We start from the raw sequence: 20,471 nt of genomic DNA on the forward strand, positions 1-20,471 counted from the left end.
TTTAATTTTAATTGTTGGATTTTGCTTATTTTAAGTAGATTTTGTTTTATTTTAGGTTTGTTTTGTGGCTTTCTGTAAAAGTATAAAAATAATAAAAATTTAATCTATTCAATATATAAAAATATAAATTAAGATAATTACTCGAAAGTTATAAACAAGCAAAGTAATAATAATAAAATTAAAAATAAAAATCTTGTATTCATATACGTATTCTAATATAGATACGTGTAAAAATAGACATGTATATTTCGAATAGCAAAAATTAAAAACTATTTAATATAAGCCTATATACGGAGTATGGGAGAGTACACAGAGAGTAAGAAACTATACCAAAATAATAAATTTTTACGGATAAAATTGAAAATTTAGTTTATTTTTAAAATAATTACATTTAAGAAGATAAACAATTTCCTATATTTTATTAAAAAATTAAAATTTAAAACCTAAAGCAGTCACTAATGATGAAATATTGCTAGCCACGATTGAAATTGTATCAAATAAGTGCGATTTCAACTAGAATCACACCAAAATTATAAAATTTTAATCAAAATTGATTTAGAATAGTATAGTCTAATCGAAATTATACTATGATTTACAATGAAGATTGCATTAGCCATACTGATCAGATTTTAACTCAAATTGCACTGTTATAGCACAAATCCAGATGAAATTACACCACACCCAATTTAGTGTAATTTAAATGGAATTGCATCGGAATAATATGATTTTGATGGAATCGCATCATTTTGATGTGATTCTATCATGATTTTAACCTAATTTTAATTGTAATTGGTGTAAATAAGAATTTAAGGTTAGAGTTTCGGTTTTTTTAATTAAAGATAGGGGTTTAAATGAAAATTTTAAAGTTAATGAAAGAAAATCTGTACTTTATTTGTTATTTAAAGGTGTAAAAGATATTAATTCTATAATATATATAGGTATATATTATTAACTAAAGAAAATACCCTTTGACCTTAACCTTAACTGTTGACTTTTGACAACACATGAGAAAGTGTTATTTTTCAATATTTGTGGTTTTAACATAAACACGTGGAAAATCCAAAAACAGAAAAGTTTTTAGTTTGGGTTTTGAATTGGGCTGGGCTGGGCTGTATTGGGATATCAATCTGAACAAGATCCAACTGACTTACTGTTCACCCGAAAACCGACCGTTTTCTTGCGCAGTATAAGAGCAATTCGGATCTTTACCTGGGTCTGCACCTGAGCCTGAACCTGAACCTGGAGTACCCATAGCACGCTGCGTAGAGTTTTGCAGTAAATACCTGTAATAGAGCCAGTGAAAAGAAACAGAAATGAGCATTGTACCCAAGGAGACGGTTGAGGTGATAGCGCAAAGCGTTGGAATTAACAATTTGTCTACAGATGCAGCCCTCGCTCTCGCTCCTGATGTTGAATATCGAATGCGCGAAATCATGCAGGTCTCTTTCAATTTCCTTTTGGCGTTATATCTTGTGTTTATTTACATGGGTTTGTTTCCCCCCTTGTTTCGTTTTTTTTCTTGTGGATGTTAGTGACTTGTTATTCTATGTGTTGAGTTGCTAAGTTAGGTTATTTGGGAAAGATTTTTATATAAGTTTATGTGATGAAGTTAGGCGATTTTAAATGAATAGGGTTTCTGTGATTAAAGTTTTCCGCTATTGGAATTTGAAAACTTTTGTTTGTTTTGTTTGATGAATGTGTTATATGGAGTATTTATTTGAAAGCTGTGTAGTGTGTTATCTTAAAACAAATCATGTTCAGTGTTAACTATTTATGGAATTTTTGGAGATAAATTTTTGTATAGAAGTACTTGGGGTAATTTGTGTGGATAATCAAGTCATAGGTTGGTGAGGAATACTTAGATGGTGAATATGACCAACTTGATTAAAGAAATCAACAATTGGTATTGGAATTAATGAAGTTATTGATTGAAGTACAGGAAGCAATCAAATTCATGCGTCACTCCAAGAGAACTATGCTGACGACAGATGATGTTGATGGTGCTTTGAAATTAAGGAATGTGGAGGTGAGTTGAAAATAATTCTAATAGCCTGATTTTTAGCATGGAGTGGAACGATTTAGGCTTGTGATATAATACTAAATGCTGCTTATCTGGTAATTTTGGTAATTACAATTTCATCATCTAATATCATTGTGTTTAATTTTCTTGCCTCAGCCATTATATGGTTTTGCCTCAGGGGGCCCTTTGCGGTTCAGAAGAGCTATTGGGCATAGGGATCTGTTTTATGTTGATGACAAGGATGTGGATTTCAAAGATGTAAGAAAGTGATGATTATGTTTTGTTGCTCAACCAAGATACAATTTAATTTTTCCTTCAACTGTTCTTGACTTATAGGTGATTGAAGCTCCTTTACCTAAAGCTCCTCTTGATACAGCAATTGTTTGTCACTGGCTAGCAATTGAAGGGACACAACCTGCAATTCCAGAAAATGCTCCGATGGAAGGTTGGTGTCTATTATAGAGGCCTTATCAAGTGTCATATAATCTTTTAGACTTTAAATTTAGTGTTATTAGTTTAAATTTTAGAGAAGCCTGATTTAAAAAATGTTTAGCATCTATTGAACTAGGATGGAAATTAATGTATTGGTTTAAGTGCATTGTGATCTCTGTTAGATCATGGTAAAATTTTCTATTGGCATCAAGTCTAAATGGTAGATTACATATTGAATTGGTTCTTCAAGAAGTAATTAGTGATGATAATCTCATGACAAAGGTAGAAGCAGATACTATTTTTGCTTTCATTGTCACTCAATCTGGATATTAATCTTTGAATTAGTTTTGTTTGTCTCTAGTAATTACTGCTCCACCTGATGGAAGAAACAAAGAACAGAAGGATGGGCTTCCTGTTGACATTAAATTACCAGTTAGACATATATTGTCTAAGGAACTTCAGGTACATGAAATACTATCTGCTCCTATATTTTTTACTATTATTTTTTTCTTTCTGCTATTTATTAATATGTCTTTTACTGTCACCTTTGCAGCTGTACTTTGATAAAATCACTGAGCTAACTGTGAGCAGGTCTAATTCAATACTTTTCAAACAAGCATTAGTGAGTTTGGCCACAGACTCGGGACTTCATCCATTAGTTCCTTATTTCACATATTTTGTTGCTGATGAGGTGATAATTTTAAGAGTATATTCTGGAATTACAAACAGTTGTAGGAAAATAGATATCAATAATTCTCATTCTACTGTTCCTTTCCATGATGTCAGGTATCTCGTGGTTTGAATGATTATTCCCTTCTGTTTTCTTTGATGCGTATTGTTTGGAGTCTTCTTCAGAATCCTCACATACATATAGAACCTTATGTAAGTTTAATTTTAATTTGTATCGTTTATTTTTTAAGATTAGATGACCATATTCTTTATCTTTGTTCAATTCATGGATATCTTTTGTGAAGAGTCTACCATCCATGAATCTGAGAAAGCATTATTTTCGTGTCAGCTTCACCAATTGATGCCATCTGTAGTTACCTGCCTTGTTGCAAAAAGGCTAGGGAATAGACTTGCAGATAACCACTGGGAACTTAGAGACTTCACAGCAAAACTGGTTGCTACAATATGCAAAAGGTGAGACTTCTACAACTTATTTTTGTTTTTTCCTGGGTCATCCGTGCTTTATCTACATGTAATAAATTTTTCGGTATTTTTTCTGTAGATTTGGGCATGTTTATAGCACTCTTCAGACACGTTTGACCAAAACTCTCCTCAATGCTCTTTTGGACCCAAAGCGATCATTGACTCAACATTATGGTGCAATTCAAGGTTTAGCAGCCCTGGGACCCAATGTGGTACTCTCACTTCTTGTGCATTTTGCAATATATATGTACTATTTGCGTCCTTATAGTCAATTTAGTAAACAATGGTGCTATTTGTGACGTTTCCTCTTTCTACAAGTAGGTTCGCCTTCTTCTACTGCCAAATCTTGAGCCTTATTTGCATCTTCTTGAACCTGAGATGCTACTTGAGAAGCAAAAAAATGAAGTAAAGAGGCATGAGGCCTGGCGAGTATATGGGGCCTTGCTGGTAAGTTGCTTTGTGTAAAAATGCTTATACAATTATATCCTGGAGGATAAATCTTGAGAAGCTTATTAATGGGTATAATTTGACTTTTCTGCTTCCAGCATGCAGCTGGTCAATGCATTTATGATTGCCTCAAGATCTTCCCCCTATGCCATCCCCACCAGCTCATGCTGTCTGGAAATCCAGCGGAAAAGTTCTTACTAGAGTGCCCAGTAAGAGATATAGTGACTTTTTTGTTTGCTCAAGAGTGAGCCATTAGTTGATATAGAGCATCTATACATTTACTAGAATTTTGGATTTGCATATTTAGGGACCAAGTATGTTTGAGATTGGTTTGTTTGTGATATGAACTATTGAGATTGAAGAGTCTAGAACTATATAAACCTCACATAAGAAGTCCATACTTTTTTATGTGAGATCTAAATGCTATACCTTCCACTTGAGATCGTAACATACCACCACGTTCTACAACCCAAATGCCCACACAAGTTGGCTATGAGCTAACACTGTAATGTTTTATGAATCTTGAGAGTATCATATCACTAAAGCTATTTGTTGAAATTGGAGAGCCCAAAGTTTTATAAACCCTACACCAAAATGCCATATTTTCCGATGTGAGAATCAAGTCTCATATCTTGCACTTGAGATTATAATAGTTTGCCTTAGATTATTTCTTAATGTTATAATATCAATATTATGATGACTGGGTAAGTTTGTGTTGATGAGGGTGACTAAACTTACAAATAATATCTGAAATTTGATGATTAATTAGGACCCAGACTTTTAGAAGCACATTTTACTAACATTTCCTGCATTTGGTTAATTAAAGAAAACAAGTATTTAACCCTTGCTTCGCCTTGTGGAACTTCTAGATAAACGCAAGACATCCATGGAGGACTTAGAAGAGCAGCCACCTCACAAGAAAGTAGCAACTGATGGATCATCTGGTCCAGTGTCTACCAGCTCCTCATCATCTCCCATGCAGGAGGAACCAGTAGCAGCTACTTCTTTGGGTGATTCTGATGCAGGCCCGTCATCATATTCTGGACAGATTTCTCATGATAGCAGATCAGGCAGCAGACAAAGTAGGGGCAACGGCGATAGTCGAGCTTCAAAGATTTCACCCCTCCTACCACAGATTTGGAAGGATGACTTAAAATCTGGGCAGCTTATGGTTTCATTGTTTGGTCTATTTGGGGAAGACATTCTCTCCTTCATTCCTGCTCCTGAGATGTCCCTGTTTTTGTAAAGAATGATATTGTCGTTGTGAATTTATAATTGAAGAAAGAAATATAATATCGATGAGCCTATATGATGGAATTCATGTTTCTAGATTTGACAGCTACTACTTGCTTCATCTCTCCCGGATACAAGGACTTTTTTTTTTTTAAATTTATGAAAGGAGATCTTGTTCTTCCCCGTCTAGAGGCTCTTTGAAAGTTCTTGATTTTCATATAGAGCATAAGGGAAAATTTATTGTCCTTTGCCTTTGGAGCTTGTTTCTTAAATTTAATGGATGACCACGATTACCAACAATAAACATTTTTCATTAATTCAGCTCATTATTACATGCTCCAGAATTCAAAACACATGTAACCAGAAAACAAAAAACGCACTGCAATGGATAAATAAAAAGAAGAATGAATCAGTTGTCACGACAAGAACATTTTAAGCACCCAACTTAGTGGTCTCCTTCTCCACAGCTTTTCTGAGGAAGCTATCCTCTTCCAGGGCCATTTGTATAGGCAAAACTCCTATACCGTTGGCCATAGCAAGCATCATTTGCTTCGTCTCCGCCTTGAACTCCTCCAGATCCACAGACCCATTTGAGTCATGGTCGAATTTCAGGAATAAGGAGTTGTACAAGTTAGCAGTCTCATCTGGGTCTGGTTTCTCATCGATTCCAAAATGAGTCTCAAACACCCTCAGACTCTTTAGCTCCTTCATCATTTCTGCATAGGAAAGAAGACCATCTTTGTCTTTATCAAGGTTGGTGAAACGGTCATGTACAGAGACGCTGAATGCATCTTCGTCTTCGACAAAGCTGATAATTGTTGCACCATCTAACACTTCAACGCTCATTTTGCCGGTGCTGGTATGCTGTCTTTCTCTTGATAGTTGAAAAGCTTTAGGTAAGAAAAGTAGAAGAAAGCTTTCAACTTAATTTGATGATGTTGAAAAATAAGTTCAATTGTGCTAATATTTATAGTCCCTAAATTACTTGCATTTAAAGATAGTTTGAATTGCTACCAGAATCATGTAGACCAAAATTTTGCTCTAAGGCCTGGCCTCTTGTTTTGTCTGTCTCAAGTTTTTGAAAATCGTGCTTTATGGTCTGCCCATTGATTAGGAAAGCAAGATCACAAGTCATTGGATTAATCACGATTTTGAAGTACTTATTGTTTGGTAATGCAAGTCTTCAAGCACTAGAGTTTTATTTATTGTCCTTTTAATTTGAATCCAATGGGCTGACCAGTCACCACCCCACTTAGAAAGGCCAAAAATAAAAAAGATTGACCACAAAGTCAGAAGAAATTTGCGACCCTTGTTTGAAATCTCAGTCACAATGTCAAAAACAGTGAGAATTGCCCATAGATGATTCCTCAAGCTCCCTTTTCCAAAAAAGGTGACCAAAGATTGCTCCCACCAGGAAGCAATACTTGTATTTAAGGGTTATTAATGTTATGTTGGATTTAATTGAAATATTTATTTCCCAAATTGAAGTTTGTTTGTCTACCCGTTCACATTAATTGAGCATTTAAAAATGCACGTGGGAATCCCTAAATGCTGCTGCCGAAGCCCGTTTTGAAGATACGTGGCATTTTGTGACTAGAATTTGACCATACATCCATACCAGTCAAATCTTAAAATTATTTAACACACAATTGATAAAGGGCCAAATAACTATGTCCCACCCAGGTTTGATGCAAATATTTTCCCACCCGCGCAAACTATTGAAAACTTAAATATCTACCTATCTATGGTAAAATTATTATTTAATAAAAATATTTAAAAAATTAAAAATTTATCACATTTCTACTCCCAAGTTTAAAAGCTAGCAAATTTTTTCATCTAAAATTTAAAAAACTTATATTTTCCCTAAGGTTTTTGAGCACACTTCCAATGGTCAGAGACTATGATGACAATGACATTTTCTTTACCTCTTAGCTTCTCTCTCAGTCACACTTTATTTTTGGCCATCATTGGTAAAAAAATTAACTGACAAAGACAAATCATTTATTTTTGGAGACTAACGACTCATCTTTGTTGGTTAGTTTCTTTGGTAGATGAGGGTTGAAAATAGAGCACAATTAAGAGAAAAGTTGGGAGGGAGGGGGAACGGTGTCTCCGACCATCAACAATGTTGGTTGGAAAAACCTTAGGGAAAATATTGATTTTTCAAATCTTATATGAGAAAATATAACAAATTTTTAGTTTTTTTTTAATATTATAGTAAATGATAATTTTATCCCCAATAATAATAGTAAAATTTAATGAATGGATAGATATTTAGATTTTTGATAATTAACAAATGAAAAGTTAGGTTTGTATTAAACTTTGAGTAAGAAGTAGTCATTTGACCTATAATAAATATAAAAATTTGCATGAATATATATATATATATATATATATATATATAGAATTGAAAGTAGAAAAACTCAATACCTTCCTTTTCTTCCAATATAACCCCAATTTATCCTATATGAAAACATTTTCTTTGTTATCTCAATGAGGACTTTTTCACATAAGGGTTCTTGGACAATAAAAAAAGACACGTGCTAACCACTGATGATTAGATTGAATATATTAAAGAAATTAAGAGAAGAAATTGGAAGAAAACTTCCTCCTCTTGAGAGAGAGAGAGAGAGAGAGAGGTTATGTCAAAAATTAAAAAAGTGGCTAGGGTTTTATTATGAATTTATGTCATAACCTTTATAGCTCATTTATATATTTTACCTTGAGTCATTAGGTATTTGCATAATTGACCTAGCCCCCTCATCAATAGTAGATTAATTTACATGATCCCACCCAAAGTTTGGTCTTAAAAAAATTTTTGCCCCAGTTAGTATAAATAATACTTTTTCACCCCAAATTAAACTCTATTAATGAAACAACAATATTAGAAAATAAAATTATCATTTTATCTTTATTATTTTATTTTCAAAATTATCATATAACCCTTACAAAAAATAATTTTTTAAATATTTAAATTATATAAGAAGTTTCTTATTAATATTTTTTTTCACTCTCAATAATTTCTTTCTCTCTTTTTATTAATAGGAGTGTCTTTATCCTAAAATCATATATTATGGGGCCAATTATCATTTTTGAAAAATATTGAGATCATTTTAAAAGTTTTATGGGGTTATTAGAAATTTTTTGAAATATCAGTCTACCCTTAATAGTTTTAAAAATGACAATTACACCTTAAAATATTGAATATAAATGACATAATACAACAAATTGTCAAATTATAGGTTTAAATGTTATATTATAACTACTGGGATCATATATTTATTTCAAAATATATGGAAGTTTGAAACTTAATTAGAGAACATTAAGAAGTGGGGAGCATTTCAAAATATTGAACACCTTTAAAATGAGTAGTATTATGTACACAAATAATGATATATCATCATGTGATTGAATAGTTTTAAATTAGATATAAAACAACATTAAATAATATAATGACATGTAATTGTTTGTACACAAAGTTGTATACATTATTTGTACACATAATTTTATTACCTCCAAAATATTGAACATAATCGCCAACCCAAAGTGATTCACTCTTTGCACTTTACACTCTAATGTTTTCAAGTCGTAACAAATAACTTGTTATGTGTGTGACCTATAGGTTTTTTAATATACTGGTAGTGAATAAGATTCATAATTAATCTATAGTTAGTCATTTGTTTTATTCACAGACTACGAACAACCTTTAACAATACATTATGACCATCTAATATATCGGGAACCAACGTTAATTAATGTAAACTTTTAATGGTACAAGTTACTATACAATCCAATCATTTTATCATATTGATATCTTTTAAAAATTGAGACATAAAATTAATGTCTATCTCAATTATCCTGATTTTTTGATTTGACTTTTTTAAGATAACGACCAAACTTAATTGGATATGGGCATCAACCCTAATTCGCAATGTAACCACAAATTTAATTGGTTGTAATCATCAATCAAACAAGGCCACCAGATTTAATCTTTTGTTGATACATTATAACATCCCTATATTTCTTGACATTGCCAAACATGAAATACCCAAATATTGGTTATAAGTGAACTTAAGGGGGCTATATGAAATTTTTTGCAAGTATGGGGTTTAAGTGGAAAGTTTCCTTTAATTTAATAATCAAGTCATTAGCCTTTTTTTCTTCAACAAGAAGAAACTAGAAGCGCAAACGACAGAAAGAGAGAAAGAAAAGGAGAGAAGAGAACAAAGAAAGTAAAAGAAAGAAGAAGAAAAAGAAGAAAAGAAGGAAAAATGAGAAGGAATAGAAGAGGAAATTGATGGGAAAAGGGGATAGAGTATTCAATTTTTGTTTAAATAATTTTAAGGTTTGATTTTACTGTTCAATTTAGAGATTTCCAAAATTCTAACCATGTTGCTTCAAATTGGTTTGAATAGGTGAAAAAGAAGGAAGAATAACAAAAGATTTCAACACCATCATAGAGACTACCTAAATCAGTAAGTGAGAATAAAACCTTTATCTATAGTCTTTTGTGCAATTTACATTTATAGTCTTGTGAAATTTTATAGTATTTGCTGTGAATCCTTGAAAATGGTAGCATAGATTTTTGGTGGAAATATCTCATAAAAGAAAATAAAATAATAGTTTTCTTTATGCATGTTATGGATTTAGGTTATGGGTGGCTATAAAGTAAAGATTACATTATTATGTGGATTCAAAATGCTTAGTTAAGTTATGTTGTGTGCAATTGATGACTACAATGAATTAAAATTCAGTTTGGTGACCAAGCAAAATTCTGGAAATTGATTAAATTGATATTTTGTGTTGTAGTTGAGTTGAAAGTGTTTAATTAAGCCTCATGTATGATTGAAATTTGCTTAATGTGAGTTAATATGGACATGTTGTGTGGCCATAGAGGTGAAGGAAATCTAAGTTTAGTGTCAAGTATGAGCATGTTGTTGATTTTGCTTAGTCAGTATCGTAGTTGACTGCAGAGTTGCACATAAATTAAATTAGTATGGTGGTTGTGGCATTTGCCGATGATTATTATCCTAAAAATTTATAATATCAAGTTATTTTATTATATATGGTGATAAGAAATTATATCATTCAGATGTTCTTGGTTATTACATATTTTGCGATTAGTGCTTTGCCTGTGCGATATGTATGCCAGGTACGACAGATTTTAGTGCTTTGCTTGTGTTTTATTTCATGCCAAATATGACAAATTTGAGTACTCTGCTCGTGTGAGATTATAGTATACTCAAGTATGACAATTATTTTTCCTCTTACTCTGTCTATATGGGGACACCCTTGAGTATGACAAGATTTTCCTTAATATGATATTTTCCTAATATATGTATATTGTAACTATGTGATATCTATTGTTAGTTATATCAGATTTCTAGTATGTAGGGAAACCTATAAATTGATTATTACATTACAACGGTTATTGAGCTAAATGTAGAAATTCGTAACTGATTGATATGTCCATACGAGATAAAGTTAGTATTATTAAATTCACTTGTAGTGACAATTAATGGGTATGATGTTATTGTGTTATGAACATTTCAAGTTAACGTACATGATGAACATGTGGTCTCAAGCATAATTAGCATTGTGTTGGCTTAAGTATGGTATGTCATAGTTGGATTGTTTTATTCTTCCCTTTAAATTTAACAATTGTGTGTGGTTGATATTATGACCTATTACTATTCTTGACATGCATTCAATATTTTCATGGATTGAAATTGTCCACTCACTGAGCATTTTAGCTCACCTTTGTAAATATTTCCCTCTAGGATATCCTCCAGATCGTGCTGGATAGTGTTTCCTTAGGTTGTGCCACGGTGTAGCATCCTTAGTAAGTGTCCTAATTGCATATATCCATGTAGATTTTTTGAGAAACTTATGAAATGTAGAAAGGTTAGAGGCCTAATTAAACTATTCTTATGATTTTTTGAAATGAATAAAGATGTAACATTTTTTTGTTATGTAGATGATAAGGTCGGAGGCTTGATTAAAGGTTTATTTTATGATTTTGAATTTAAATCAGGATGTATTTTGGTATGTAATCATGTAAAGGCTGGAGGCTTGTAAATGATATTAAATTGAGTGCTATTATATGGTGTAGAAACTTTCAAATAGTAATACAAGATGCATTTCGCCATTCTAAGCCCATTTTTGTGTTTTCAAAGGCTATGAGGTTAGTGGGTCAGGATGGGTCCTGTTAATTTGGTATCAGAGTAAAAGTTTTAGATTCTAAGGGCATTTCAAGAAGTATGTATATGAGTTTTCTAAATTAATTTTAATTGTATTTGTAGACACTAATATGAGGTAACGTAGCTAACCTCACACGAGACCTTTTGGAGATTTATTAACTTTTCATGTTGCAAGAAGGGGCAATAAACTAGTAGAGAAAGTGGTAAGAGAGTCGGTCGCCTATGGACCAGATTCTCAAGTACCACCTGTAGCTTTCATTATACATAGTCCTGGTGTAAGAGTTGAACGAGTAGTTGAGCTAAATGTGGAGCCTCAAATTGATGAGATTAATGTGGAACAAATTATTGGCATAAAGTGGCTTAAACTCAGATTCCAGTACATCAAGAGAGTGTGAACACCATTGAAAGAGCAAGGAAATTAGGTGCCAAAACCTTTGATGGGATTGGAGATCCTATAGTTGCAGAGTCTTGGATAATTAGAATCGAACATATATTTGAGGTGATGAAGTGCTTAGACTCTTAGAAACTACAGTTTGCTACCTTTCTTTTAGAGGGTAAGACGTATCATTGGTGGAAAATGGTACAACAAAAATACAGGGATTTTACAACAATAACTTAGGAAAACTTTTGTCAAGAGTTCTCATATCACTACTACTCAAGGGTGTACTAGGATACTAAAAGCAGTGAATTTATTATACTGACACAAAGAAGTATGTTGGTGGAGGAATATATGAATAAATTCATTGAGCTCTCTCGGTTTGCCCTATTAATTGTAGGAGATGAAAAAAAGAGATGTAGAAAATTTGAAGAAGGCTTTCAAGGGTGAACTAGAACAACAGTGAATACAAGTTCTTACTCAGAGTTTGGGAAATTAGTAGAAACAATTATGAGAGTTGAAAGGAGCCTCACAAAGATAGAAAAAAGAGAATTCCAAGTTAAAAAATGAAAGGTTAGTGGTTGGATATTATGTGGGCATAAAGATAGGATGCTGAAGAAAGAAGACAAATTTTCCAAGTAGTTAAGTGAATATTTTCAGTGTGTGAAATCCAAATCTTAAGGGGGTCAAAGACAGTTTCAAAGGCAACAATTAATGGGGAGTAACACTTGGAATGAAGGGTTTTAGGAGACACACCTCAAGGTAGTAAAGGTCAACACTTTCAATGTATTAGTTATGGTAGATTCCATTCGGGACAATGTCAGAGAGGGGTATTAAGCTGTTATCATTGTGGACAATTTGGCCATTTTAAAAAAGATTGTCCTTTGTCACCTTAAGTTAGGAGTGTCGCTCAAAGATCAGTCAAATAGAGTTTCCAAGGGGTAGCAGTTAGTATCAGGGACACTAAGGGCCTCAAATTGGAAAGGGTCTAGTATGGGTACTTAAGGGCAGGCTAGTGGTACTTATAGTAGTAGTGGTCAGCGTAAGGGACCAGGATATCCTCAAGCTCAAGCACGTGTTTTTGCTCTAACATAACAAAAAGCCTATGTCTCTCCAAATGTGGTTACAGGTATGTTGCTTATCTTTGACCAAGAGGCTTTCACTTTAATTGATCTTGGTTCTACTCATTCTTTTGCTTCATATGCATTTGTTAAACATGCCAATAAAGAGTTAGAATCCTTGGAATGTAAATTGGAGGTAGCTACTCCTGTAAGAGAGTCAATTTTAGTAGAGAATGTCTATAAGGGTAATAGGGTAAAGGTGGACATCCATGAGTTAAAGACAGATTTGATTCCTTTAGACATTCAAGATTTTGATGTGATTTTGGGGATGAATTTGTTAGCTTATCACCATGCTACCATTGATTGGTTTCGCAAGGAAGTAACCTTCAGAAAGCCAAATAAACTAGAGTTTATTTTCTATGGAGAGCGTTACATTATTCCTTCTTGTGTCATCTTTGCTGATATTGCTAGATAATTCCTCCAAAAGGGATATCAAGCTTATATTACACATGTTGTAGACAATAAAGATGGTGAATCAAAGATAGAAGATATTCTAGTGGTTAGAGATTTTCCAGATGTATTCCTCGATCATTTACCCAGACTATCACTGGATAGAGAGGTTGAGTTTTCAATAGATTTAATCTCTGGTATAACTCCCATATCATTGGCCCTTTATAGAATGGTTCCTTTTGAGCTAAGAAAATTAAAGGTGCAATTGCAAGAGCTAGTGGAGAAAGGATTTATCAAGTCTAATATATCTCTATACGGAACACCGGTGTTATTTGTTAAAAATAAGGATAAAACTTTCGAATTTTGTATTGATTATAGAAATTGAACAAAGTGATAATGCGCAACAAGCATCCACTGCCTTAGATTGTTGATTTGTTTGATCAATTACAAGGTGCTAAGGTTTTCTCTAAGATAGACTTACACTCAGGATACCATCAACTAGAGATTAAGGAGTCAAATGTTCCAAAGACTGTGTTCAGAACTCGTTATAGAAATTACGAGTTCTTAGTGATACCTTTTGGATTAACTAATGCATCGGTAGCATTCATGGATTTGATGAATAAAGTGTTTTGCTCTTTCTTGGACCGTTTTGTCATGGTATTTATTAATGATATTTTGGTTTATTCCTGAAGTAAGACAGAGCACGAAGAACACCTTAGAATGGTCTTACAAAATTTACGAGACAAACAACTCTATGCTAAATTCAGTAAGTGTTAATTTTGGCTAGATAGAGTTACATTTTTGGGGCATGTCAATTTAGCAGATGGTATCTATATTGACCTATAAAAGGTGGAAGCACTTTTGAAATGGGATCTACTAGTGTTACTAAAATTAGAAGTTTTCTAGGTCTTACTAGGTATTATTGAAGATTTGTTGAAGGATTTTCTAAAATAACAGCACTGTTAACTAGACTAACTCGAAAGGATGTAAAGTTTGACTGAGATGTTGAACATGAGCAAAGTTTTCAAGAGTTAAAAAAAAGATTGACTTTAGCCTTTATACTTACCTTATCCTTGGGTACAGATGGATTTGAAGTATATAGTGATGCTTCCAAACAAGGTTTGGGTTGTGAATTGATGCAACATGGGAATGTGATAGTTTATGCCTCTAAACAACTCAAGAAACACGAGATGAACTACCCAACTCACGACTTAGAACTTGCAACTGTAGTATGAGCATTAAAACTCTAGAGACATTATCTTTATAAGGTAACTTGTCAAATTTATACGAATCACAAAAGCTTGAAATATTTATTTACACAGAAAGAGTTAAACCTTTGACAGAGGAGATGGATTGAGCTTATTAAAGATTATGATTGTTCGATCGATTATCATCTAGGAAAGATGAATGTTGTCGCATATACACTTAGTAGAAAATCTCAAGGTGTTGTAACACATGTGAAGGTGAAACCTTGTTCCTTGTTGTTGGAATTGAGGACTCTAAGGGCTAAACTGAGTATGAGTAATTCAAGAGTATTATTAGCTAGCCTTCAAATTTGACCTATCTTAATTGATCGAATCTGTGACATGCAACATTTAGACCCTCATCTAGTAAAGTTAAGGAACGAAGTGAGTAATGGGTTATGAGCATTTTATTGTAAAGGATGATGGAATGCTTATAATGGGAAATAGAATTTGTGTACTAGATCACAAAGAATTAAAGAGAGAAATTTTGGAAGAGGTTCATACCTTAGTCTATGCCTCACATCCAAGTAGTACTAAGATGTGTTGTACCTTAAGGGATCATTATTGGTGGCGAGGAATGAAAAAAGAGATCACGAAATTTGTTTCTAGGTGTTTAGTGTGCCAGCAAGTCAAAGCTGAACATCAAAGACCAGTTGGACTTTTGTAACCGCTTTCTATTCCTTAATGGAAATAGGAGCATATCACCATGGATTTTGTGTCAGGTCTTCCTTATACCAAGAATGGGTATGATAGTATTTGGGTCATTGTGGATCGTCTAACAAAATCAACCCATTTCCTACCAATAAAAAACACACACTTGATAAGTTGGTAAGTATTTATGTAGCAGAGATTGTACGTCTCCATAATGCTTCAGTATCTATTGTATCAAATAGAGATTCTAGGTTTACTTCTCGGTTTTGGCCAAGTTTACAAAATGCCTTGGGTACAAAGTTGAAATTTAGCACAACCTTTCACCCTCAAATTGATGGACAGTCTGAAAGAACTATCCAAACCTTAGAAGATATGTTAAGAGCTTGTGTGATGGAGTTCAAGGGTAGTTGGGATAGTTATTTATCTTTAGCAGAATTTTCCTACAATAATAGCTATCAAGCTAGTATTGGATTGCCTTCGCATAAAACCTTGTATGGTAGAAAATGCAGAACTCTAGTGTGTTGGAATGAAATAGGTGAGAAAGTATTGTTAGGCCCTGAGATCATGCGAGACACAAATGAAAAAATGTCTTATTCGAGAAAGGCTAAAAGCAATTCAAGATAGAAAAAAAAGTTATGTTGATAAGTGTAGAAGAGAATTGGAGTTCCAAGTAGGTGAAAAAGTGTTTTAACGAGTTTCACCTTAGAAAGGCTTACTAAGATTTGGGAAACAAGGTAAATTGAGCCCAAGATATATTGGCCCATATGAAATTTATGAGAGAGTAGATGTTGTTGCATATTGATTAGCCTTATCGTCTGAATTATCTAAGATTTATAATGTTTTTCATGTTTCTATGTTTCGCAAGTCTTTGCCTAATCTCACTCATGTTCTTCGACAACAACTAATCCAATTAAAGGAGGATTTAAGTTACCAAGAAGGGCTAAAGAGAATTATCGATGTAAAACAACAAGTGCTTCATACTAAAATCATTTCTTGGGTTAAGGTGCATTGGAAAAATCATTTGGTGGAAGAAGCGACGTGGGAGTGTGAAGAGGACAGACGGGCCCAATATCCAGAAGTGTTTAACCAAGTATATAATTTTGAGGACAAATTTTTTTTTTTAGGGGGGAAAGGTTGAAATACTCAAATATTGGTTATAAGTGAACTTAAGGAAGCTATACGAAATTTTGTGCAAGTGTAGGGTTTAAGTGGAAATTTTCCTTTGATTTAATAATAAAGTCATTAGCCTTTTCCTCTTCAATGAGAAGAAAGCAGAAGCGTAAATGAGAGAAAAAGAGAAAGAAAATGAGAGAAGAGAAGAAAGAAAGGAAAAGAAAGAAGAAGAAAAAAAAAAGAAAAGAAGGAAAAAGAAGAAGGAAGAGAAGAGGAAATTGATAGGAAAAGGGGATGGGGTATTCAATTTTTGTTCAAATAATTTTAGGGTGTGATTTCACTAATCAATTTAGAGATTTCCAAAATTCTAACCATCTTGCTTCAAATTGGTTTGAATAGGTGAAAAAGATGAAAGAATAGCAAGAGATTTCAACACCGGAATAGAAACTATCCAAATCAATGAGTAGAAATAAAACTATTATGTATAGTCTTTTGTGCAATTTACATTTATAGTCTTGTGAAATTTTATAGTATTTATTGTGAATTCTTGAAAATGGTAGCATAGATTTTTTGTGGAAATATCTCATAAAACAAAAGGAAATAATAGTTTTCTTTATGCATGTTATGGACTTAGGTTATGGGTGGCTATAAAGTAAAAGTTACATTATCATGTGGATTCAGAATGCATAGTTACGTTCTGTTGTGTGTAACTGATGACTACAGTGAATTAAAATTCAGTTTGGTGACTAAGTGAAATTCTGAAAATTAATTAAATTGATGTTTTGTGTTATAGTTAAGTTGGAACTGTTTAATTAAGTCTCATGTATGATTGAAATTTGCTTAATGTGAGTTAATATGGACATGTTGTATGACCATAATCGCGAAGGAAATATAAGTTTAGTGTCAAGTATGAGCATGTTGTTGATTTTGCTTAGTTAATATTGTAGTTGACTATAGAGTTGCACATAAATTAAATTAGTATGGTGGTTGTGGCGTTTGCAGATGATTATTGTCCTAAAAATTTATAATATCAAGTCATTTTATTATATATATGGTGATAAGAAATTATATCATTCATATGTACTTGGTTATTACCTATTATGCGATTAGTGTTCTGCCTGTGCAATATTTATGCCAGGTACAATAGATTTAGTTGTTCTGCCTATGCGATATGTATGTTAGGTATGACAGATTTTAATGTTCTGCTTGTGCTTTATTTCATACCAAATATGACAAATTTGAGTGTTTTGCCAGTGTGAAATTACAATTTACTGAATATGACAATTGTTTTTCCTCTTGCTCTGCCTATGTGGGACACCCTTGAATATGACAAGATTTTCCTTAATATGATATTTTCCTAATATATGTATATTGTAACTATGTGATATCTATTATTAGTTATATCAGAGTTTCAGTATGTAGGGAAACCTATAAATTGATTGTTACATTACAACGATTATTACGCTGAATGTGGAAATTCATTACCGATTAATATGTCTATATGAGATAAAGTTAGTATTGTTAAATTCACTTGTAGTGACAATTAACGGGTATGATGTTGTTGTGTTATGAACATTTCAAGTTAACGTACATGATGAGCATGTAGTCTCAAGCATAATTAGCATTATGTTGGATTAAGTATGATATGTCATAGTTGGATTGTTTTATTCTTCCCTCTAAACTTAACAATTGTGTGTAGCTGATATTATGACCTATTACTATTCTTGACATGCATTCAATATTCTCATGGATTTAAATTGCCCACTCATTGAGCATTTCAACTCACCTTTATAAATTTTTCCCTCTAGGACATCCTTCAGATCATGTTGAATAGTGTTTCCTTGGGTTGTGCCACAGTGTAACATCCTTAGTAAGTGTCCTAATTTGCACATATCCATGTAGATTTCTTTGAGAAACTTATGAAATGTAGAAAGGTCAGAGGCTAGAGGCTGAAGGCCCGATTAAAGGTTTATTTTATGATTTTGAATTTAATCATGATGTATTTTGGCATGTAATCGTGTAAAGGTCGGAGGCTTGTAAATGATATTAAATTGAGTGTTATTATATAGTGTAGAAACTTTCAAACAGAAATACAAGATGCATTTCGCCCTTCTAAGTCTATGATTGTGTTTTCAGAGGTTATGAGATTAACGGGTCAGGATGGATCCTGTCAAAACACTACCATTCTGGTAACATTTAAAAAAAGATTATGTTAGGCTAATGTCCAATTAGGCTGATTAGTGTATGAAATATTTGGGTGATCTTAAGTCTAACAATCACACGCACCACTATCTAGTAGTAAATGATCTATTCCACAGACACTAAAGTTATCATATATGTGGAATCTTTTTGATGGGTTAGTCTAGTAAACATACAATCAATATGCACCCAAGTGTTAAACCAAGTTGACACCAACAATCTCAGTACGTGGGATCTGTCATTACTTTTCAATAATGTTGTTCAACATTATAATACTCTAATATTGTATTATTTGTACTCTTGGTTGGAATAATATTGGGGTTATAAATGTACTCATAGAGTTCTCATAATCAAGATATACGTTAATCTCTCATCACGATTCTATCTTTATAAAGACATTTAGAGGTGTTGGTCGGCTATGCTGGGTCGGCTTCGATGCAACCCATCGTGCCTTATCAAATATACAAGGCCCATGACTTAGCCTTGTGTAAATGAGGTCGAGCCTTAGATTTTTTTTAAATATTTTAATAATTAATTTAAACATAAATGATTTTTCAATTATTAAAATCGAAGTAGTACTCCAAAAATTTTATTGATAATTCTTCAGGTGTGGTAGAAATATCGTGCTTAATTACATCATGAAAAATATTATAACATACAAATAAATTAATTTTTATACTATATAATTACAAATATAAATATAATATATTTATCATCTATTTATTCATCCTTAATGTCTAGATTTTTGAATTCTTTGAAGGAATCTTCTGTGACCTTAATTTGTAATTTGAAATCAACTTTGAACCCATTTTTTATATGCATGACCATTTTGACCATGTTTAGGCGTAAATTGAATTGTCTATCATCAAACATACATCCACTTAGACTAAAAGTAAATTTTGATACTATAGTTGACATCGGAGGGGTTAGTAAATTTCGGGTTATAGCGATAAGTATAAGAAAATTTTCTGTCTTTTCTTTCTATTATACCAAAACATCTAATTTCTCAACACTATATCTTTGAATAATTTCTAGATAATGGTTAATATTGATATAATTATAAAACTTACCATAATTTATACTTTGACTCATGGTCTACTTACTTTTGTGCATAAGTGACTATAAATGCGACTTTTTTTTTTGCTTGAAACTATTGGAACTTATCTCTGGTTTTAAACTTTGTTCAACCCTTTCATATTTTTGTTCTTAAATATTATACACTTCTAATAAAAATTGTTGAACATTGTCTATACAATTAACATTAGTATGTAACACATTTTTATTAACAATGCCAAATAAATTATTTACTCCAAATATTTTCACCCTAGATCTAAGTCAGTGGCAGTGACATAAAGTAAATGAATTTCGTTCCAATATTTTTAAAATTTTTATTTCATTTGCATAGATATATTTTTGAAAGTATTATAATACCTATATATTTTTTTAAAAAATGTCATTGATTTCTATCATACAATACAAAATTGAACAAGTAGTTAGATAAAATGCACCTGAGCATTGGTATGTGACTATCTTTAATAGATCTAACATGTTCATTAGAAACATAATAATCTCTCAATTATAATCTATAAAAAAAAAAAAAGATGTTTCAAATATTTTGGTTGAGTCTTGAAGAACCGTATTATAAGTATTTCATACCCTTTGTATTCTTTCAACATGCAGTATGTTAAATTTTACATAGTTTTAAATCTATTTTTTAATTTTTTTTGTCTTAACCTTATTGATTTATATAATTCATGATATATTTGTATTTGTAATGAAAATGATGAAATGCATGCAATGACATATCTAATTGTTGATATCTCAGTTTTAATAATAATACTTAATTAAATTAAATTAATAATATAATAAACACATCTAATATGAAATAATTTT

At 32.2% G+C, this 20,471-nt stretch overlaps 2 protein-coding genes across 2 annotated transcripts; one reads left to right on the forward strand and one right to left on the reverse strand.

Annotated features, from left to right (window-relative positions):
• The first annotated feature begins 1,202 nt into the window (after positions 1–1,202).
• Positions 1,203–5,368, forward strand: LOC123196819 (transcription initiation factor TFIID subunit 6). The gene is given in 13 exon segments (XM_044610948.1): positions 1,203–1,439; positions 1,940–2,026; positions 2,177–2,278; positions 2,357–2,465; positions 2,814–2,914; positions 3,006–3,143; positions 3,239–3,334; positions 3,471–3,595; positions 3,684–3,816; positions 3,926–4,051; positions 4,150–4,186; positions 4,189–4,260; positions 4,921–5,368. Coding segments are annotated over 13 exon segments (1,629 nt in total). The 5' UTR covers positions 1,203–1,313; the 3' UTR covers positions 5,298–5,368.
• Positions 5,369–5,574: 206 nt separating this feature from the next.
• LOC123196820 lies at positions 5,575–6,246 on the reverse strand. Its single transcript, XM_044610949.1, has one exon. It carries the CDS (start codon positions 6,128–6,130, stop codon positions 5,717–5,719), a length of 414 nt encoding a protein of 137 aa, XP_044466884.1. The 5' UTR covers positions 6,131–6,246; the 3' UTR covers positions 5,575–5,716.
• Positions 6,247–20,471: the final 14,225 nt, after the last annotated feature.

This window comes from Mangifera indica, chromosome 14 (genome assembly GCF_011075055.1).
Source record: "Mangifera indica cultivar Alphonso chromosome 14, CATAS_Mindica_2.1, whole genome shotgun sequence".
Classification (NCBI taxonomy): Eukaryota; Viridiplantae; Streptophyta; class Magnoliopsida; order Sapindales; family Anacardiaceae; genus Mangifera; species Mangifera indica.